Below are 24,270 nucleotides of genomic sequence, written 5' to 3'. Positions count from 1 at the left end.
TTTAAAAGTTTCTATGATGTAAAAAAGCTTCCTCTGGAAAGAAACACAAAAACATTGTGCATGACTTATGATTTAAATAGATCACAGCTATTGTAGAAAATATACAGGCTGTTTTTAATAAATATTGGTTATATTTCTGAATATTGTGGGTAACCTAGTACAAAAATGAACAATTTTCATTTTGGGAATTTCCTCCCAACTAATTTTATTTCTCCCTTGGCTTTGTGACCTGGAGACCGCTTCATCCAGGATGGTCCCTTTAGCTCTAAAATATAAAACTGTACTCCTATATCCCTCTCTCTTATTAGATGGTTCTTCTCAGAATCTCTACTTTTCTTCCAGGCTTTTCAGTTAGTCATTCTCCCCAGGCTTTGTTCTTCAAGATTCATTATGCCCCTGCCTCAGGTACTTTCCCCATCCCTTTCTCTTAAGGTTCCTTTTATGTGTTGTCCTCTCTATTAGAATGAAAGTTCCTTGTTAGTGGTGGTAAACAAGCATTATAAAGTGCTTTGTTTACTATATACCATGCATTCTGTTACAAATATTATCTCAAAAGATCATCCCCCCACCTTGTATTTGCTTTCTCAGCATTTAGCAAAGTACCTGACCCATGCTAAGTATTTAATAAGTGTTTGTCAACTGATTGAATGATTATTTTAAATCTTTCAAGCTGTAGTTCAGATTGTCATTGGGAAAGACATAATACCCAGGGAAAATTCACTTAAGGGAAAGAGATTTTCAATCTTGTTATCAATTAGAGACTTACTTATACTTCTCAGTTTATATTCTGAAAATACTCTTAAGTGGCTAAGAATCTTAAAGGCTAAAACTTACAAGAGAAGACAATGAGACCAATCAGATTGATTTCTTAGGTAGACCATAATACATAACACATTGGAGGTGCAATATGGCAATTTGTTTCCAAGGTTGCAAACAATACAAAGCTCAGAAGAGTATATAACACAATGAATGACTGAACTGAGATGATTCAAAAAAAGCACCTGACAAGCAGGGACACTGGGCTGAGACCAGTAAGATGTAAAGTTATAGGGAAGAATGTAAAAAATTAAACTTGGATTCCCACAATAAGCTTCACAATTATAGCATAAGGTAGAAGAAGCAAGGTTAAGCACAAGGAAATTCTATAGACAGCCTGAACTAACTTAGTAAGAACTGATTGTTAAAAAATTAATATGAGCACTTACAAATTGGAAATAGACAGACACTACAAACCAGAGTTTGATTTATTGTTCTGTTGATTGGCTGGCTAAAGGAAATAATGGAGAAAATTGATAAGAACTAGATAAGCATTACCACTACACTCCTGGCTAAATAGCAATTTGTTTAATAAAAAAGTAGTTTTAGTTTGTGGATTAAAATGATAACATTGACTCAACAGATAATGTAATCTTAAGATATATGAAGAAGAGTAAGAAGATGTCAGAAAACAATGTGGAGAATCCCTTTGAATTCTGGATATCACATCTCAGGAAGGACAGGAAAGCAGAATGTTGATAGGCCTCAAAATCATGAAACAAAGATGAATTGAAAGAATTGAAAATGTGTAGTCTGGGGGAAATAGTTCTTAAGAAATACACCACAGATATCTTCAAAACCTGAAAGGTTGTCAATAAGAAGAATTAAGTTGTGCTGTTTGGCTATAAAGGGTAGCCCTAAAAGCAATGGATGTAAGTTGCAAAGCTAGAAATTTAAGATTAACATACAGATAAAGTTCCCAAGAATTAGGAGGCTGATTAAATGGGCTAACTCAATAGGTGGTGGCTATCCAATCATATGAAATCTTCTAAACAAGGGTGGGTGACCACCCATCAGTCATATAATGTTTCTTTTAGCCATGAGTGAGATTTGAAGGCCATGAATGAAATTTTCTATTCAACAATCCTTAAAGGTGGTAAGATTTGAAGCAAATATCACATTATGCTTCTGCTATTTTCCAATATTTTTATGTGAAATCTAGTTAAAATACATGCGTTTTGGGCAGACATGCACAGATGTCACAAAAATGAGATATATAGCCAAAGAATTCAGAGAAGCCATTCTTCTCTCTTCCACTTAATAATGGGTTGAGTGAGTCAGAAAGTTAGGATTTATGGCTTAGCTTATGCACCTAAGCTTCTGTACCTTAGGTCTTTTGTAAAATCAGCAAACAGAACTTCCTCATTCTCTTTTCTACTTGCTTCTTCTCTGAGTCAGAAATTTTTAATACAGGGGATACTCTATCCACCTATCTCTCTCAACTATCTAGTTATTTATCTATCATCTATCTACTTTACCATCTATCCATCTACCTATTTCCATATATATTTTATAAATGGAAATATATATTATATATTATACATATATGGATATATTATATAATCCATATATATTATAAATGTCTATTATAAACATATATTTCTTCCATTAAAGTGCTATTCTAATACTTTATGTAAAAAACATGGGAATGACCATGGATTCCTGAAAAATAATGACAGGGGAATGTAAGTTTTGAGAGGTTCTACAAAGCTGAAAAAGTTTTGCATATGGCATTGGCTATAATACCAAAGACCAGCCAATACTACTGTTGATAAGCCCATTAAAAACTAATGGACTAGATGATTCAAACCAATTCCAATCATTCTGTGATGAAGAGAGCCATCTACACTCAAAGAAAGGCCTGTGGGAGCTGAGTGTGGACCACAACATGGCATTCTCACTCTGTTTTTTGCTTGCATTTTGTTTTCTTTCTCAGTTTTTTCCTTCTTGATTTGATTTTTCTTGTGAAACAAGATAACTGTATAAATATGCATATGTATATTTTAACATATTTAACATATATTGGACTATTTGCCATGTAGGGGAGGGGATTGGGGGGAAGGAGGGGATAATTGGGAACAGAAGGATTAGCAAGGGCCAATATTGAAAAATTACCCATGCAAATGTTTTGTAAATAAAAAGTTTAATTAAAAAAAAAAACTAATGGACTTATCAACAGCAATGTCAACCACCAAACACTCTCTCTCTGAAAAAAAAAAAAAAAAAAAAATGGCCAAAATATAAAAAAAAGGTGAAAAAGATTGGAATTTTTTAATTTTTTTTTGAAATTTAAATATATATATATATATATATATATATATATATATATATATATATATATATACACACACACACACACACACACACACACACACACGTATGTGTTTATTGATCTTAGTGCATACACATACTAGAGAAAATGGTACTGACAACAGGAAAATGGCTAAAAAAAATATCACATATCTGGTCTTCAAGATAGGGATGAATTTTTACATATTCTTAATGAATCTCTCCATTTACAAAGGGGGAAAATTACACACGATATACAAAAGATGATACCAAAATTATTGCACTCACTTTTAGGTAAGTGATGAGGAAGATTCAACCCTAACATTTAAATCAGTTTGGAAGGATAAATTGAGTTCTTGCGAAATACTTCCAATAGTTCCTCATTATTTTTATTATAAGTATAGTTAATACTATAATAATATCCTACTGGCCCAAGAGTTAATATATATAATAATCAAGATATGTGACGGTAATACTGAATAGTAGTTGGAGCTTAATTATTTAATTTATCATAAAGAAATTGCAGGAATAGTGCCACAGATCTAATTTATTGATAAATAAATGGAAGGTTCCCTTATCTTTTAATGTACATGTGAGAAAACAAAAAGAGCAGAGGGAGAATAAAAAGTTTTTGATTGGTATTATTTGGCAGTTATTTGGGCACATAAAACACATATACATATATCCACACACAGTGTATATGTAATATGTATACACACATACCCATGTATATATGAATGTGTGTGTATATATATACATATACATACATATATATATATATATATATATATATATATATATATGAAAGGTAATTTGGCATCACATCTCCTCCCTCCCACACACACACACCCACACACACACATAAACTAGAAGGTTATAATAATGACAAATATTTCTGCAGATGTTCCCACTGGATTTATTAAAGTCCCCAAAAGGCCCTGGTAAACAACAAAGGCAGCAGTAGGATTTTACAGATATTTGTTAAAATATTAGATGACAAGAAAAGGGCCCCAAATCAAAGGTTTGTTTTGACAAAGCAAAGATTTTACTTGTTCTTATGTTTTATGGAGAAACAAATACAAGCAATTAAAAAAAATTGTGCTTTTAGCACCCCAAACAAAACATATCTTAGGTGGCTAACATTTGAAGTATAAAATTCAGTCTTATATTCTGGCCTAAAGAATAACAGCTTCCAGCATTTTTAAAGTTTTAGAGGGAAAAAAAGGCTGGTAGGATATCACACATTATGAAGAGGAGTTTTCCCAGGAAGTCGCATAAGGATATTTCTATACTGAAAGAATTGGATTCATGTAGTTTTTTCCTGTGTTAGTTTAAATTCATTGTCAACATTTTAGAAACTCCTGGTTTCCTATGAGTAATGGAAGCATTCAAAAATACTTAATAAAAAAGATATTGAGGATTCCTGGTATTGAATTTTCTAGGAATAGCTACTTTATCCCTAAGACAGCCAATCATCCCAAATACTGTAAACACATTATCTGTTGAAAGAATCAAGTGCATAGTCTTCTGAGTAAAGATTAGAAGCCAGGACATTTAAAAAGCAGAGTCTAGAATAGAGAAAGGTTAGTCCTATTAGAATGAATGAAAGTATAAAAATTTCCTAACTTCTGAATGGTTTAAACGCAAAAGTTTATTTGTAAATCAGTTGTTTGAACCTAGAAGTACATTTTCCTCTACAAAATTTAAGTATTAGTTTGACTCCTAAACTGATCCACAAAAGTGAATTTATAGAAGTGTTTTATAGCATTTAGTGTTTTATAGTAGTGAAATGCTTTAAATTTTCTTTGAAAAAGAATAGGAAATATCATTATAAAGCTATAAATTTAACAGAAACCAATTAAACTGAAGGTAAATTTATATTCAGTTTATTTTAAATATTGATATTTACTCTTAGAACAAACTTTTGAAGTTGGTACCAACAAATAACAATTTCTGGCAGATTTTTCTAGGCTGATAATCATTATGTGTCCAACCATTGTCTGTCACCTGAACATTAGTGTAGTTCAATTCAAGGTGACTCTATAAGACTAACTTCCAGGTGGCAGCCATAACAGCTCATGATGACTGTAACTAAGGTTTACAATATTTCAATCTGTGTTCAATCCATATCAGTAAAATCATTATTTTTAAAATACTAAAGTTAAAGCTTGTGAATGTGAATTTCTCTGTGCTTTGAGGAACTTTCTCCCATCATTCCAAAAATAAAAATTTATCAATATTGCCTAGAGACTAGAATACAACCCTCTAGCTTGGCAGAAATTGGAAGAGTACAGCCCAGACTCAGGAGATTAGCAGATACACAATGAACAACAGAATGAAAGGAAAATAATGTAACCCAGTAGAACAGCCACAACTCATGGATGTCAGTAAATAAGGAGGAAGTCAGTGGTAGTTTTGCAAGGGAAAATAGACAATAGCAGCACCAAACACATACACAAAAAGGTACAGAGAGTGACAAACCCTGAATAAGTATGTTGCCTACTTGTGCTCTCTCCTCCAATATTTTTTCTTGTGTATTCTCTCACTTAGTCTTCTACTGTAAGGAAATATCTTCCTTTGTATATGAAGACTTTATTTGTCATTTATTTTGCTCTTCCTTTTAATTAATTGTATTTTGCTTTGAAATTGATGTCACCTCTTATTGGTTTGATAAAAGGAATATTAGTGCAGACCTTCATTTAATTCTTTTCTGATACTTTTTTCCTCATTATAAAAGAGAAACAACTAAGGAAGGCAGACATTGCTTCTACATCAAGTAAATGTAGCATGCAGGAAATAAAGGTGGAATCCATAAACTCTTTTTTCCTGGCTGCTTTTCTCTCCTGTGGTAGAAGAGAAGCAGGGGTGTGTATTCCCCAGCTCAATCAGTACTGGTCTGGAAATGGTGAAAGTAATGAATGAATGGAAATACACGAGATCCTCAACATGCACATGGGCTTGTGTCCAAACATTTTTAAAGTCAGGTTTTTGGAACTGAGAACAGATTTTCCTATAGAAACAATGTTGGTTACATTCCCAGCTTAGCTCATAAAAGCCAATTTAACCCTATCATGTAACCCAATGTCTCTACACTTGCTATGAAAAAAGTATAAAATAATATTTTTGCAACAGTGAAGGAATGGAGAATAAAATGAGAAAAGAGTTTCTCCCTGGTATTGGGACTAGAAAAAGGAATCTTTACATCAAAAATGATTATCAGAGAAAATACACTTGCTAAATTGCATATAATGAGATTACTGCGGTTCTGTGCTTCTGAAAAACTTACTGATAATTATGGGAAATTGCCCCATCAAGGGAAAATGTGCAAAATTACCCCACCATACTCTTAAATCTCCAGGTACTTTTAAAAAATCATTGTGGTAGGTCTCTTTTTCCATATAACTTTATTCTGAGCCCTTGAACAAGAGTCAAAAAAGATATAATTTAGTTCCTTTCATTTTGTAGGAACAATAATGATTTTATGCCTGAAAGAAATTAAAGATTGTGGTAGGTAGGTGACAGACTATATGGGGTGCTGAGCTTGGTGTCAGGAAGACTCATCTTCCCAAGTTCAAATATGGCCTTAGACATCAACTGGTTGTATGATGTGAGCAAATCACTTAACGTTGCCTTGGTTTCCTCATCTGCAAATGAGCTGGAAAGGAAATGGCAAACCATGTCTTATCCTTGCTAAGAAAACCCCAAATGGGGTTGTGCAGAGTAAATGCACATGATTGAACAACAAAAAAGAAATAAAAAGTTATTAATTCCATCCTGCCCCTCCATTTTTGATAATTGGAATTCCTATGGTTAGCATAGGTACAAGGAAAGTGAAAAGGACTTGAAAGAAATTTTCTTAATCTAAAATCAATAGTGGTGGTAGGAAAACTCTGTGAAATTTTATAATACCAAAAGAAGTCAAAGGCAAACTGAAGAGTGACTACCTGACTCTGCCTTTAAGGGTTAAATGACAAAAAAGTAAGAGGGCCCCAAAACTGTGCTAAAAAAGCTAATAACTCCACAGAAAAGGGTGAAAATATGATTTCAGCTGACTGAGAGCAATCAGTCAATTCATAATAAGTATTTACACTTACTATGTGTGAGGCATTTTGCTAAGGATATAAAAACAAAAATAAAATAGTCTCTACATTGAGGAGTATCCAATCAAGCTGTAGAAAAGAACATATATTACAAATATAAAAACTACATACCTACAAGATTTTTTGGCTGGGGAGGGGGAAGACATAATAGCTGCTATTAAGGGGAGGAGAGATCAGGAAAGATTTGATGTAGATAGTAGTGCTTCTCAAGCTTTCACTGATATTCCTGCTATAGGTCAACCGAGTCCATATTATTTCAAAGCAAAAGACATTTAATGCAGCAGCATAACTGATAGAAAGCAAAATAGCTTTAGAGAACCAGCTACCAATGATTAAGCAACAGAGAGAATAGATCCAAGATGCAGAACAGCATTGCAACTACAATGAAATTATGACCAAAAAAGAGAATGGTACAAGGAAATCTGTAGAAGTTGGAGGAGAATCATCAATCAACAGCAATACTGAAGATGGAGAAGGGTTCTATCAAGAATTTTGTTGTGGAAGAATATTCTGCTCTAACAAACCATATTTCCTAAGAATTTCACCTCATTCTAAAATGTAGTTTGTTGGTTAGTTTTATGTATACATGTTCCCTCTTTTCCCATGGTGAAACATCAGTGGGAGAATAAGTCTCTCCAGATGGAGCAGGGATAAAGGAAGGGTTTGCTTATTTAATTTCTGTGCTATCTGAATGTCTTTGTCATTGAATGTCTTCTGGTTGGTCTGGTAAAAGGAACATTGATGAGGATTCATGAGTTCTTTTGAGTAGATATAAATATGAAGGATGATTTGAAGTTATAGTAGCTTTCAGGGGACCTACAATTGAAGAAAGCACAGGTTTCATATATGTTCTCCCTACTACTCTATGATTCTGGGTAATTCATTAATAATTGATTTATATTTCTCAGTCTGTAATTCAGATTCCACTGATCATCCTGGGAAAACCTGACAATTTTTCTAAATGTTTCCAATCTTATACATATCTATGTAAATGTGGAAGACACAAGGGTAGGTAAGAAAGGCAGTCTGTCCAAAAATTGCAGTTGCTTTTACTTAAAGGTATATTCTTTGATGCAAAATCAATTTGATGATGAAGCAAAATGAGATGAACAAATGATTAAACATTGTTAAAATATATGAATAACTGAGATGGAAAAAATAAAGAGCAAAAGTAAATTAAACATTTTGTTTCTAAAAGGAAAAATTGCTAACTATCCTAATTAAATCTGTGATTAGACCTTGAGTTCCATTTTAGGAAATAGATTAAAAGAGAGGTGCTATACTAATTCAGGATTGTCTGAATTATTGAAGCTTACTTAAGTGAAAATATATCCATTAGGAAGAAAAGAAGACATAATTTAAAATATATTCCTCAAATGCAACCCAGTTTAACATTAAGATTTCAAATTAGAAAATGAATTCCCAATCCCCCCAAAAAAAACAGTTTGAGAAAATCATATAGCATGAAATTGGAGAAAAGGAGAAAGAAAATATAAGTCTTGCAATTGCAAGGACATTGCTGGACTCTGAAGCATGGAATCATAGTCTTTAAGAATTTTAAGGACTTCAGTGGCCATCTAGGCCATAATCAAAAAGAGGTCATCTACCCTCTGCTTGAACTGCCTATTGAAGTGAGTATTTTATGTATACAAATACAATGTTCAGTGGTGCAAACATAGAAGTCTTGGAAGTCTTCATGGGTAGCACCTTAGTAGTTTAGATTTATACCCATTTTTAAAAATTGCCTACATAACTGATCCTTCCTGGATTTTACATATCCCTCATATAGTATTTTGTTTTGTATTTCTCTAATGATTTTACCATTTAGTAATGTGGGTTATCGGGTACTGGAGCTTGTGCTTTTTCTTTCTACCAGACTACAGGCTCTATAAGTGTGATATCTTAGCAAAATTGTATCTTCCTGATCAGGAAATGAAATGCACTGTACAGAATAGCTTAATAAATGTAGTTCTTGTTATATCTCCAACCTTCCAAGAGACATCATGAATTAGTCAACAAATATTGAGCACATAGTATATGTGCTTGTATATTAGCACATTGTGCAAATTGTTTAAAGGAGGTAGCCCCTTCTCTTAAGGAGCTTATAGTCTAACAAAATAAAAAAAAAAAAAAACTCACAGGTGCAGCTAAGGAAGAGTTATCACTAGTTCAGTCAAAAGAACAAAGAATATTAACTAGCACCTACTAAAGCTTCATCAAGTGACAAGCTTGGCAATAATTTAACTCAAAGGACCATGGTGGACTCGGTGCTTTTATCTAAACAACATATTTTGCTATCTACTTTGTAAATGATGGTTTTAATTGTACACTTTTTTTAATATGGTTTTAATTGTACAATTTTTTTTTCATATAATGTAAAATGGTGTGGATTTTGCCATGTTAAGTTTCTAGAAACAATTCCTGATTCTATAATTCATGATTCTATAAAACAGAATGTATGGTATCAGAAAAGTCACAGATAGATTCCTTATAAGAAGAAATGGCAATTACCATGTACATGTAAGCGAATATGCTGTTGAGCTTCTCCAGCTGCATTAGTAGCCACACAGGTGTACCTAGCAGCATCTTCCAGAAGGGCTTTGGCAATTTGTAGAATTCGGCCAGAAGACTGAAGCTGATTGGAAACAAAAACGTTACAGTGGCTTGTAACCTTCATCTCTGAATCTCGAAAAAAAGCCACATGGAAGAACAAGCTGATGCATGTGAAAAAACATCTCATTCTAGTTTCTCTTCACTACCTAAATTACCTTTTAACATATTAGGTCAGGACCAACTGATAATATTAAAAAAAAAAAAAAGATTATACTGGTTGAAAGACACTATTGAAAAAAACATAGTTAAGCTAAGAAAAATCTACTACTAATGACTTGGAATTCCAATAAATATGAAAAAGGCAACCTGAATTACAATTACATATATATATATATATATGAAATGTTAAGCTATCTTTCAGTGAAATAAAATGTTTATATTATTTATAAATGGTTTGAAAATTATATATATATATTTTTACTAAAATAGCTATGCCTCTAATTCAATCAATTCCCACAAATTTTTTTAAATAAGTTGATAAAAATTTATCAAGGAGCCTACTCTGTGCCAGGAATTATGCTAAGTGTTAAGTAATAAAACTATATAAAAATCTATAATACAATAATTTGACTTTTCCTGACATAGAAGCATGATTTTAGAAATTCAAAACTATACTGCTTTATCCTTTTTTTAAAGTTTAGGTTTGGTAGTTATAATTATTATTATCCTGTTAGATGAATTGTTGAGCTAGTAAGCTAGATTGGAGTTTGGTATCATTCAGTTATTAAAATATAATTTAAGATCTATTACATGTAAATCACTAGTAGTCATTGTGAATAAAATAAGGAAAAATAAAACAACAGGTTGCCCTTCAAGAAATTATAGTAATGAAGTCCAGATCATGTTTTAATTCTTTATAACCATAGAAACTTAGAGTGATAAAGCTAGAATAGACATTGAGAGAGTACAACGGACTCATTTAAGAAATAAACATAAATGTCATGCTCAAGATCACATAGCTAGTATATTGTCAAAGCTTGGGAAAGAACTTCTGTTTCTTGACTATTAGGACAGTGTTAGATCATGAAGCTTCAGTGAGTCAATGAGCAGATGACCACAGAAATTAAGTTCTGCACCCCCTTTCTCCTGTCTTTTTTTTTTTTTTTTTTATACATGAGAAATCTAAAGACACCAAAGGCATTTGTTTGGTCTGTCTTTGGTCTTAGATCCCTTATTTTGAAGTCTCTATAATTCCATCCCTCAGATCTTAATTTCCATTCTCCCATCCCAGTGTCATCCCCTTCTGCCATAATCCTATATTTCAGAACCTATCTTCCATATCATTCTCTCAGCATTGTCAGCAAATCTCCTTAGCCCTAAACTGTCATAATAATATATGGTTTTTGTAGGTATTGAAAACAAAAATCTGACCTATGTGGGTACATCCAGAAAAAAAAGTAAAAACACACCAACACTTTTTTGTTGTTGTTCTTGTAACTCACTGCAACTTTTTGAGGTTGGATGTGATGATAGCTTTATTGTTTACTTACTTTGATGTTTCCTCGCGCAGTGTTCACGGGTTGTCCATCTTTTAACCAGGTGATAGAAGGATTGGGAATGCCATTAGCTATGCATTGTAAGGTTACAGGTTTGTATATCACTACAGATCTCTCAGAAGGTCCTGTAGACTTTATCGTTGGAGAAACTAATAAAAGAAAATAAGTATAACTTCCATTATTTAGATGAAAATTAGCATTTAATTCATATAAGCAATAAGCCATTCAAGAAAAAAAAACCATCTTGTTATTATGCTGTAGGTTGCATTGTTATACTATCTGATGTAGAATTTTTGTAATTCATATTCAGGAAAAGAAATAAGAAACTATATCCCTCTCTCTTTTGGTACAAGTGAGGAATTATGGGTGAGGAAAAGTGCATGCATTATCAGACTTTTCCAGTGTACTAGGATTAGTTTCACTAAACTTTTGTTTTCAGCTTCTTTTTTTAATTCTTTTGCTGCTGAAATGGGATAGGGAGAGGAATATATTACTAAATTAAAAATATAAAAAGAAATCAATTCAAATTTTAATATAAAACAAAGTATGTCAATTATGAAGGTCATAATCATACAACCACAAATAGCAAATAGACAGTCATGTGACTGGAAAGGGTACTGAAGCTAGATGGAGTAAGAAAGGACTGAATTCAAATCTAGTCTCAGATAATTACTAGCTATGTGAGTTTTCAGTTATTTTATCTTGGTCTGCCTTATTCTCATCCATGAAACAGGGTTGATAATAGTAACTACCTCCCAGGGCTGTTGTGATGATCAATGAGATAGTATTTGTAAAGTACTTTGCAAATCTTAAAGTGCTATTTATAAATGCTAGCTATTGGCTGAATCACCTTTGAATTATCTCTTTAAAGAAATCCTTATGATTTTCATTTCTTATCATTATTCTACACATCTTTGTAAAGTTTACAGCTGTTGACATCAATATTTTCAGCCATTTGTATTAATATATATTTATATCCCTTTTCCAGAGTTGGAAGTCATATATGAACTTAGGTTTTCCTGATTTTAGGTCTAGTACTCCAACCACTATGCAAAACAGCTATCTAATTAATAATTATTTTTAATAATAATAGCATTCATTTCATAGAATCAAAGAACTTAATGGGGACAAAGTTTTGTAAACCTAAAAGTGCCATATAAATGCCAGTTATTATTAGTAGTAGTAATAATAATACAATCTCTTTGCTATAGAGATATTGCAATTCTTTGCTCAGAAAGGACGAGATCTTCCTTAATATGAATTACCTCATCTCTTGGTCTTGGACTCTAAGAACATCTAGACCTGATAACTACTTCCCAATTGACACTCTGGATAAGACAAACAAAATGAATAAATAAATGAGGTTATTGTCCCAGAAGAACCTCTAAATCCTTTTATGGCCCTAAATCTGTAATACAATAATTCTGTGATCCAATCCTTGCTCAAACATACCAAGAACTGTTACATCAAATTCCTTTTCATGAGATCCAGCTGTATTAGTTGCCACACACTGATAACGACCTGTGTCAGACACTCGGGCCTGTGAAATAACAAGTTTGCGTCCATTTAATAAAATCTTGAATCCATCTTCTTCATCAATTGGCTGGCCATCTTTCAACCACCTGGAGCAAAAAAAAATCAATATGGAATTCTAGCAAGTTGTTTAAAATAAAGGAATAATTAGAAAACATTCATCAACTTATGAAAGTATATCCTCCCTTAATATTTCAGCCTTGTACTTTAATATATTGAATCATAAGCAAGATTCTGCTAAAAAGGTGATGTTGTACAGCTAAATGAGTCCTTTCTATCTTCACTGACTGGCTTATAGTTACAGTGCCTTGCTGATTATGTCACAACTTAGCTACAATAAATAACTGAATAAGACAGATACTTCTCCTACTCCCCATAAGAAAACCATGCTATACAATAAAAACAAACATAGCTATATGTTATTTGCCAAGCACTGCTCAATAATTAATTCACTGTGGAAATAAAACTATAAGCAGCTGAAGGGAGAAACAAGAACTGTAGCTATAGCTTTTGGAAATTATTTTTGTTCTTTCACTATTTTAAAATCACAGAAAACAGTAATCACTTTTCATCTCCTTTCAGTCTCCCATACTTAAAACATTTAGTGCCTCATTAGTAAAAGCTCTCTTGTACTCTTTAGCTATTGTCTGAAACAAAATAGCAAACCCTCAAAAAGTACTCAGCAGCCCAGAAGAAGAGGAAAGAGCAAAGATATTTGCTTTCTCCTATTTTTTTTAATAAGCTTCTTTTACTTAATAGTTTACTGCACATTTCAGAGCAATAAAAGAGATTGTGCATTAAGACTTTCATTTCTAGTCTCTGCTGACTAGATATGTAATTTCTATCAATATCTTCTACTGCCAGATATATTCTTTAAAATGAAATTTCACTGTACATAACAAATTTCAATGCTCTACAGAATTGTCTGTTTTCAAATTATCTTTAGCAAAAAAATATAGTCCTTTTATTATGGAAATGAAGAATATAATTCTTATGCAGCTAACTTTAAAAGGTCTTTGTTTTAGATATCTGTAAATAATGTGAAAATCCTTGCTAATTAACTCCAACACCATTGAAATAAGAAGTTGGATATGTTTAGCAGACATACCAAAACCCTTACATGATAGTTGGTGGGGGTGATCCCATCACTTGACAGTCCAGTTCCAACAAGTTATTAACAACCACGATGAAGTCAGATGATTCATCTCCACCTTCCACAGTTGGTGGTACTATAAGGCAATGTAAGAATGTACAATCCCAGAAAATTTGTGTAATTATAACAAATGACAGTAAAAATAGTAGAGAAGAAAGATTATGAATATCTGCGCAACTTAAAACATGGGAGGAGATTTTAGATAAATAAAACTTTTCCCTCAAAACTGGCATAAACTTTTTTTTCTTTTTAATAAGTCACAGTATCACATATAATTTTTCCAATTGCCCTATCACAGTGGAATGATTGAAAGAGCATGAACAAATACTTATTTCATAATAAACTCACCAAAATAAGAACAAATTCCATGGAGAGTTTTGTTGGTTTAACTTGATTTGGAGCCAATGACAACCAATACAAAATATATTACATATTATGCAACATTAAAAAGACTAATGAAACTCATTATGATAATTTTCTTGTGCAATAAAATAAGTAAATTGTGACAAAAGACTTTTGTATGAATTTTAGGGAAAAAAAGCAGGTGGCTTATTGATTTGCATACCTAAGACATCAACATTGTATTTGATTTCCTTTTCTCCAGCAACACTGTTAGCCACACATACGTATTGTCCATGGTCAGCTTCTAGAACATTCATGATTTCAAGCTTTTTTCCACCAGCTACTATGTGGATGTTGTCACTCGCTTTTACAGGTGCACCATCTTTCAGCCAGGTAAGGACTGGAGGAGGGTTGCCAGCTGCTTTACACTCCAGTGTCAGGGAATTGCCAATAATCACTTGTCTATTCAGAGGTGTTTCTGAGTTGCCTTCAATAATTGGTGGAACTAAGAAAAGAAATGTGATTTTAAGACTATTTTTAATGTAAGCACAAAGATAAGTGGCTATTAAATTCTTCACCTTTTTTGTCTCATCAAAAAATTTTATAATTCTATTTTCTCCCTAACTTACTGAGAAGAATATTTCAGGTTCATTCATATGATCTACCACTCTGATTTTTACTTTGACTAGGATCCTGCATATTTGACTTGAAAACTATTGTTCATATAATGAGGAAAGATAGAGAAAATATGTGCACCAGTCTTGGGTCTACCAACCTAACAAATTTATCAAAAGCTTCAATGAATGCCTAAACACTCAGAGACAAAACAGTTGTCAGAATAAATAGGACATCTTGCTTTACAGACCCATTGGAGATTCACTTTAGACTCAAATTAGGAGACTGATTCTTTTTTTTTCCCTATTCCCTAACTTAAAAAGAGACCTTTGAAACAAATAAAATACACTGATAGTAATACTTTAATAAAAAATAAAAACTACTGTTTTGTTATCATATCCTTACAAATAATAGAAAAGGCAAAAATAAGAAAATCTCTTTTTTCTTTACCATACACATCCACTTCATATGTTTTTTCAGCTGTTCCAGCAATGTTTGTCACATGACATGTGTATTTTCCAAAATCAGATACTTGAGCATGAGGGATCTGAAGAAAATGCCCCTTATCAACATAAAGGGCTTGTGGGTTGGATATGATCAGCTGGCCATCTTTATGCCATGTTATGACAGGCACTGGAAGTCCACGTGCTTCACACTCTAGCTTAATTATGCTGTTGATCAGTGCAGATATTTCAGTGGTCATATTACTTCCTTTAATACTAGGTGGAACTACAAGAAATAAGAAGAAAACCAAAAAATTCTTAAATCTCAATAATCTGTGGGATCTTAAATATCATACTTTAATTCTTTAAGAGAGCAATGATTTCATCAATATGGATACTTCTTCCATTTATTGGTTCAGACTGCAATAATTCCATAGTACAATAAATCATTCTGTGAGTCAAAATGAAAAATGACAAAAATTCCCCACTGTACAGACAACCTTTTGATAAGTAATCTTTGAATTACCTAAATGGATATCCTGACAATTTATCATTGAACTAATTCAGCATAGTAGCAATTGCTAGCTTTTATCCTCTGGGCCATGATGAAACTAAGTATCATATTGGAAGCTATATTATCACTAACATGTTACCCATTCAGTTTAAACTGCCAGGCACTGTGCTGATCACTACAGATACAAAGAAAGGTAAAAAACAGGCCCCCATTTAAGAAAGATAGAGACAACAAGCAAACAATAATGTATAAATCATCCATATAGGATGAATCGAAAACAAGGATCATCTAAGGATTTTCTAAAAATAAACTAAAAGAAAAATATGAAGTATAGAGATCATCTATACTGGAGGTTCTAAGTCATGTTTGTTCCATGGTTCCCCCTTTGCCAGTCTAATGAAACCTATGGACTTCTTGGAGACATATTAAATACAAAATACAATATATAGGATAACAAAGGAAACCAATTTTTTTGAAATACAATTATCTTTTGTTAAATCACATTTGATAGACCCAAGGTTAAGAACTTAAATCAACTCTCTCATTTCAGATGATGAAAATGAAGACCAGAGGGGTAACAACACTTTCTGAAAGTCACAGAGACAGTTAATAATGCACATTGTCATCAGAGCTTACAAATTCCTAAGTAATTCAGTCTTCTTCCACTAATACAATTGTTTTTGGTCAAAATTATATTAATCATCATATTTATCTACCAGGGCTGTTAAGAATACAATTTCAGGGGTTTAGTGAATTGTAGAGTTCTAAAGTAATGTTATATGTAAAAATAACTCTTACTAAAATATCTAACACAAGCACCAGATATCTGGAATTGGGTCAAGGGGCAAAAGGGAAAATGTCTGAGTCAAAAAATTGGTACAATTCTGTGTTCTTTCCCCAAGAAATAACCTTTTCTAACCAGCTACTGATGATGACTGGGACCTTTTAGTTTCTGCCTGTCAGTATATTTTTTGGAACTACTAACATTTCATGTGCTCAGCTTTGCTCATCTAATTGGTGACATGTGTAATTTCTAGCATTCTGTGTCAACATGCCTCATTTTCTTCACCAAGTCCCTGAGGACTTATTGGTAGAAAAATAATACTAATGGTTTGATCCCCGCGACAATCTTAATCCTGCCATCCCTGTGTTATGCCATAATTGCCGCAGTTTAAAAGAAAACAAATGACCGACAATATGTTAACATTTCTAAATACTTTATAGAAATCATTTTTAGAATGGACCCACAGTGACAAATAGGCATGGACACAGTGTTGGTACCAGTCTAAAAATGGCTAGGGTCAAGGAGTAGAATTTATATATATTTACTATGAGATTTTTTTGTGCTTTTAAGAAATGGCAAATTAAGCTCAAACTTTTAGTCATATTTGTCTTAAAAAATAGACAACCTAGTTCAGCTGAAGTACAGAACTAAAGAAATCAATACTTATAGGTTCAATCCATTATGAGCCATTTATCTTTTTTTCTTATGTCTTCCAACAAGAGTCTACATGTGAAACTTCACCCATCATTTTAAAATTTTCTTAAGTTTTTTAAACAAAGGGAACCAATTATAAAAGTGTATATTATATGATGTATAATTGTTATTGCTTAAATTCATCCATAAATTAAATAGTTGATGGGCTATTTTACACTTGCCTTCAATTCAACAATTTCTGAATGTTTACATTCTCCTAGTAAATGAGAGTTATATAGTTGATGACTAATCCCACTGACCATATATAGTTCTTAAAGGACAGATGCATTTAGCCTCTTGCTCTAATCACATATCAATGATTGTGAATAGAAAAAGAACCATCTAATGGAGAGAAGTGACTGTACAATACCCTCAGTGATAAATGCAAGTAAATAATCCTGACAAGGAAACCAAAGGATGAAGTTTGTTTCCCTTGGCATCCATCTCTGTAATAAAAATATTTTTTTTAACTTAAGGGGAAAAAAGTAAGTTTCAAATTAGCACTCAGTGGTGCAGGTGTGCACACTGGGAAGGAAATAGTATTATTTCCTGAATTGTGATATTCAAACTTCACATTTTGATGATGCCTTTGAACCCAATAATCTCAATGTGTTTTAGTCATTATATGGATTTTTCTTCCTAAGAAGCTTGACGGGTATGTGTGTATGTGTGTGTGTTTGTGTGTATTATTAACAAAAGGATGGTCATTTTTCAGTCTCTCAGACCAAAGACCCTCCTGTGTGTATTTAAGAATGAAAAAGTGAACAGAATAGGGGAGAAAGATAGAGGAAATAGAAGAAGAGAGACTCAAAAACAGAGAGTGAGAAAGAAGACAGTTCATATTCCATGGAAACATGACTTTTTTATACCACCAAAAATAATTAATTACTGACAAGAATCTGGCAAGCCTACAGCAGGCTAGAGAAGGCAACTCAACAGCTTAGCAAGATATTACACTATCGTTTCAATTTCTGGACTCTGGTAGGAAGCCAATGGTAGCAAAAATGGTTTTGTTTAACTTGGCCACTGATATGTCTAATCTTTTTCTAATGTTATGCTCTTTTGTACAGGATATATCTTTTCATGGTTGATTTCTTCTTCCACCCTGGCTCTTTTCATAGAAGTACATGAATAATCATTGTGCGTGAAACCACGAAGCTTTGATTTCACTAAGTGATGAGCACCATATTCACTCACATCATGAGAAATTCATATCAATATACTACTGTATAAAGAGAATTCAGAACCTAGTTAGATGAAAACCAAATTTGATTGAGGATCTTGAATATGATTTTATGTGCATAATTATGTGATAATTATTAAATGTTTTCTTTTCAACATATTATCTAGTTATTTTATTGCTTTCTCTTCCAATCTTTACATTTTTGTCATAGCTTGGCTTTCTTTATGGATCCCTTAAATACTTGGGTTTTGGATAAGAGTTAGTCTCCTTAGTATTAGAATATCACCACAGAATAATGATAGTTTTACACTGTTTTCTCCTCTGCTCAAAGTTTTTTCTTGAGCATATTGCATATATACAGAAGCAGATATATTCCTAATCATATGTTCTTTGGGAAAAAGGACAATAGAATAATTTTGCCTTTTCTTCCTATCTCTAGATGACCTGTGTAAATATATACATCTACCACTTCTATCTTTTGGAGTATGAAGGAAAAAAGAAGAAAGAAGAATGAATAGAAAAATAATGAGGAAAGATGATTGCTCTTTATTAGTTTTTATCTATGCAGAAGAAAGAAAATAAAACCACTAATAGAATCTATTATATCTCAATTCTATCAATCGCGAAGTCCAAGCTAGAAAAGAAAGTTCCCAAAGCAGTGCCTTTTACAGGATATTGTTATTTCCATATGTCTCCACTTGAAGTTATTCAATTTTCCTCAAGTCTTGTCCTCTACAATTTACCTAAAGTGTACAGAATGAAGGAAGAAATGGTGTTCATTGAAGTTCTATTCCCGTTTCCTGTTGACCATGCTTGATTGATCTAACTGCTTAATTTCACTGTGTCCTCCTATTTACTATTTGCAAAAGGGAAATAATACCATTTGACAACTACCTCAGACAAATGTTAGATGGATTTACATACTAAAAACCATAAAAGGTTTTGTGATGGATAAGCCCAAAATGTAGGAGGTATTTTGAGAGGATTGCAAAGTGTTCAGAATCAACTGTAAATTTATTTAGAAAGCATGATGGTATAACATTTACATCTATATAAATATAAATATCACTAAAATTCATATTTATCTATATTAAACCATTTAAAAGGGGGTATACCATTCTCATTTATGTATCTAACAAAAACTCATTCATAGAGCACATGGGTACACAAAACCATTATTACTATTTTATAATTGAGGAAAACTGATAATCATTGAGATTTGGTAATATATTGGGATCTTAGAGTTTAAGAACTCAGGACTGAAATCCAAGTCTTTTTACTCCAAATGCAATATCATCTTTCATAGTTATATTATCCACAGGAATAACTTTTCCACATTAATTGATATTATTTGAAAATCTCTAAGTAGTTTCAAGAAACCTGCAAACTGAGTAATGATAAAAATGTTTTAGTAAAATTGCACAAAAGTGTACATCTATTCAAGAATTTACCAATATAGACTCATTATTCCCTTTTAAAATATTATTTAATTTTGAGATTAGAAGCAGTAGTTAGAATTATATCAAAACAAAGAATGTTTAATTTTTCCATTAAAAAAGGTAAAAGTCATTTTTATAACTTACCATAGACAGTCAATTTGATATCTTTGTTTTGTTTGCCAGCTACATTGGATACACTGCACTGATATCGTCCTTTGTCACTTCGACGTACATTCCTGAGATATAGAACTTGTCCTCTGTCTAGAAGTTCAATGTTTGGGTCTCCTAAAAATAAGGGCCTGAGGAAGATATAGTTTTTGTGTCATTTCATGATTCTATTTTCACTTCTCAAAATATGTATTTCCCTATTTTTAGCACAACAAAAATTATTTTTAATGAACTAGTTACACAGATGTATGATAGTAATAAAATAACACCTCAGCTGTTTTTTTCACATAATAACAGCTAACATTTATATAGTGGTTTAATCGAGTTTTGCAAAACCCTTTACACATAAAATCTTACTGGAGCATCAAAACAAATCTTGAGATAGGTGCTATTATTATCCTCATGTACAGAAGAGGAATATATAGCTAATAAGTGCTGAGGCAGACTTTGACTTCATTTTTCTATATTCGAAGTCCAGCATTCCATATGCTATGTCAATTAGTTGCCATATCCTATTTTGATATGGAAATTGTCCTCATTTCTTGAAGACTACACAAGAAGTATACAAGTTCTGCCATATTCTTTCAATATAGAAAGAATGTGAATATGACTCAAGGGAGGACTGACTTATCCAGGTTCAAAATTCTGGCTACTTTACTTTTTTTCTAAAGTGATGCATGGAATCTATAAGACTAAATAATAAAATGTAACATATTTTAATTTATATATTTTATAGCCACATTTTATTTTCCATTACTATTTTTTGGTTTCCCCCTTCAAAATATGTCTCAGTATCCTACATTATTTCAAAACGAACTGAAAAATTGAGTATGAGAGCTATACACCATTCACTATTCATTTTACATGGTAACACCTGTTAAAATGCCTTATAAACACATAAGTACCATATACAAAAATCATCATTTCAATGAATAAAACAATTAAAAAAACCTTAAGCCATACACAATTTAAAAAAGGAGCAGAGAATTTTTAGAGTAATAGGACCTACATTTATATTGTAGGACTTTCACTATTTACCTCTCTAGCAACTAGCTTTTTCATCTATAAAAAAGTAAAAAGACTGAGGTTAAATACATAATATTTTTAAGTCATCTTTCTTCCCTAAATCCTATGATCCTAAGAATAATGTCACAGTATATTGAGATTTCTCAGGAAAAAAAAGATTCTAAAAATTTTATGGAAATCCTTCTGTAAACTTCATAACTCCATTTGCTGCTGAGCACAACTTGTTAATTCTTAGTATTTGGCAGCAGTTTTAACTAGTTATATAGTTCCAAACTATTCTCAGATTATTAAATTAGCAAAATAGTGAATGATTAATTAAGAAGAAATATGAAGAGTTGAATGAAAAAAAAGCAGAATCCTTTTCTCTTCAACACAAGTCTTGCTCTGATGAGCTGCTATTTTTTTTTGTGGGGGAAAGGAGGTGTATGTGGTAGTACAGAATATATCTATAACTTTATTTATTATAAGAAATTCCCTCTAATAAAGCATATCAGTATCTGGTCTGGAACTTAAGTCAGCTCTTGTGTCAGAGGACCAATTTGTATGAAGGTTTTCCTGACTTCAGGATCAGCTCTCTTTCTCTACTGCCAAGCTGCCTTACTTAACCATATAATACATTTATTGGGTTTCCAATTAGTGACAGATTAGAAAAGAAACTTGGATGGAAAAGAAGGTAATTCCTCTGAATGGTATAGTTTTCTTAGAATTCAAGAGAATGAAATATGTTTTAGATGAATAAACCATTTGTCCCCATATGTTTTTAAAATTCTACTGTCTCTAGCAGCAGAGCAAAAAAATATATAAAAAATTTCAAATTTTCAAAATTTAAAACTGTCTCTCATCTACCATCTTTTAAAAGTGATAGATGTTTAGAGATAGTATTACTTTAAAAATTAAAGTACTTAGTTACTTTGCATTTTATTTCATGCATTATTTGGTCAAAGTATCTTGATTGCAGGGACTAACCAACTTTTTCCATTTAATATTCATCAGGCAAACAATACATGGTTCAGAAAAGCTTTTTTACTAACAACAGAGAAAGTAAAGCCTATACAGCTTAACTTTTTATTCATCAGGACTGTACTTATTTGGATCAATGCGACCATTGAAATCTTGTGAAAAACCATACCTCCTCTTGAGTTCTGGAGCAACTACCCATAGGTTCTGCATGGGTCATAAGATGGTACTTTTTTCCTCCTATAGAAAAAACTGGAGTGTTCATTCTAATATTATTATGAATGTTATGGTCATTCATAATGACCACAATTATGGTCAAATTTCAGGATGGTTGTCAAAAGAAAATTTTGACAACTTGATATGCTTATATGTGAAGAAAGATATCTGTAGTTTTAATCATATGATAAATTCTTCACGACCTATCATTAGTATCTATCTCATTAGACAGTAAAGGGTTGACTTCACTCTATAATTAAGAATTCTATTGAACTGACTTCAACTTTTCTAAGTTCAAATTCAGAAAGGTCAAAGTGATGGGATAATTTATTTTTTAAAAACTACTAACAACATTTACAACGTATTTTATAAAACTTAAGCATGAAACATACTGCATTGCTTTCAAGAAGCATTTGTTAATCATGTTTAAAATGTGTCAAGGCAATAAATGAAGGGAGGAAGTCTACTGTGTTTCTTTATATCATGCCCTTCATAGAGACAGCTAAGGGGCACAGCGAATAGGGAGTTAGGTCTAGAGTCAAAAAGATATCAGTTAAAATATGGTTGTGTGATCCTGGACAAGTCATGCAATCTTTGCCTCCCTCAATTCTCTTACTTGTAAAATGGGGATGATAACACTAGCATCTAGCTCACAGGATTCTTGTGAGGATCCAGTGAGATAACTGAAAAGCACTTAGTACAATTCCTGACACATGATAAAAGCTTATATTATTAGTTATTCTTCATACAATTATATTCTATCAGTAGAGGCATTGCTCCAGACAAAAAAATAAGTACTTACTTTCCATCTTTGAACCACTGAATAGCAGGAAAGGGAGTGCCTTTGACCTGACACTCCAGGCTTGTGTCATGGTTGAGGATAACTGAAACTTCACTTGGAAAATTGGCACCTATTATGGTGGGTGGAACTTGAACAAAGAAATTTTACCATGAGAATCCATGAATTAACACATGGGAAAATAAATGTCCCTTCATCAGTTAAACAAGTTTTTAAAGTTTACAGAATGCAGAAAAAAGAATAGCAGAAGAGCCAAAATGTAAAATGAGAAACTGGAAAAATCTCATGACAGATCTGTAACAGTGATTTATACTTCCTGGGCTAACACCTTTGCTCTTAAATCAGGTTTTATTCTGAGAAACATTCAGATGTATGTGTAACAAGAGGAATAAAGGATTGTTTATAAAGAGATGACTCTCATACAAAATAATTACTGCTAGAATCATTTCTTGAAAATTTTATATGAATTACTAAATCCTTTTATTTCAAAGGGTATTGAGCGATAATACTATTCCCAGTTTATCATTATATATACTGTTAAAAGCCTCTAATTGATAAATTCTTGGAAAATTTGAGATATATACAAAATACTGTATATCAAAAAATTTTTTCTAGTGCTGAAATTAGTACTTATCTGTCTGTCTTCATTCCATATCTCCCATTATACCATGCCCCTTCCCCAAATAATATCTATATGGTTATTTTCCCTTTATTTGCATTCTTCTTTGGTTATACAATTTTTGCTTACACAGAAACTAATCCTAAAGCATCCTTTTGGTGTAGACATGATATTGAGTTCTTAAAAGCTATGCCAGTGGCTTTAGCAGATTCTTCTATATTAGAAAATTTTTGAATATGAGCCTAGGGATGAGCTTCTTATTTTTTGTACAAGAACTGGTCAAAATATGGGAAGGGATATCATCAATAGGTTGGAATTATTTATATTTCTAATAATAATTATAAATCAAGAATTAACTAGAATTCTTTATGTACTATGTATAAAATTTTTTAAAAACACTTTACATTTATAAAGTTCTTTAATGTTTCAAAGTATTTTATATAGACGATCTCACTTAAGCTTTACAAAGATC

General features: G+C 32.2%; 1 protein-coding gene across 3 annotated transcripts in view; it reads right to left on the bottom strand.

The window, feature by feature from the left end:
• Window positions 1-24,270, bottom strand: part of HMCN1 (hemicentin 1) — a 465,183-nt gene that overhangs the window by 163,176 nt on the left and 277,737 nt on the right. For all 3 annotated transcript variants that reach the window (XM_031937038.1, XM_031937039.1, XM_003767514.3), the window contains exons 29-36: window positions 23,183-23,309; window positions 20,158-20,312; window positions 15,408-15,686; window positions 14,566-14,847; window positions 13,968-14,076; window positions 12,767-12,936; window positions 11,309-11,463; window positions 9,717-9,840 (exon numbers count right to left, since the gene is read on the bottom strand). In XM_031937038.1, the coding sequence (XP_031792898.1) occupies window positions 9,717-9,840; window positions 11,309-11,463; window positions 12,767-12,936; window positions 13,968-14,076; window positions 14,566-14,847; window positions 15,408-15,686; window positions 20,158-20,312; window positions 23,183-23,309 (1,401 nt within the window). The remainder of the gene's footprint in view (window positions 1-9,716; window positions 9,841-11,308; window positions 11,464-12,766; window positions 12,937-13,967; window positions 14,077-14,565; window positions 14,848-15,407; window positions 15,687-20,157; window positions 20,313-23,182; window positions 23,310-24,270) is intronic.

This window comes from Sarcophilus harrisii, chromosome 4, assembly GCF_902635505.1.
Source record: "Sarcophilus harrisii chromosome 4, mSarHar1.11, whole genome shotgun sequence".
In the NCBI taxonomy this organism is placed as follows: domain Eukaryota; kingdom Metazoa; phylum Chordata; class Mammalia; order Dasyuromorphia; family Dasyuridae; genus Sarcophilus; species Sarcophilus harrisii.
Note: the sequence above shows the minus strand (reverse complement) of the source record. Positions and strands in the feature narration are given on the sequence as shown.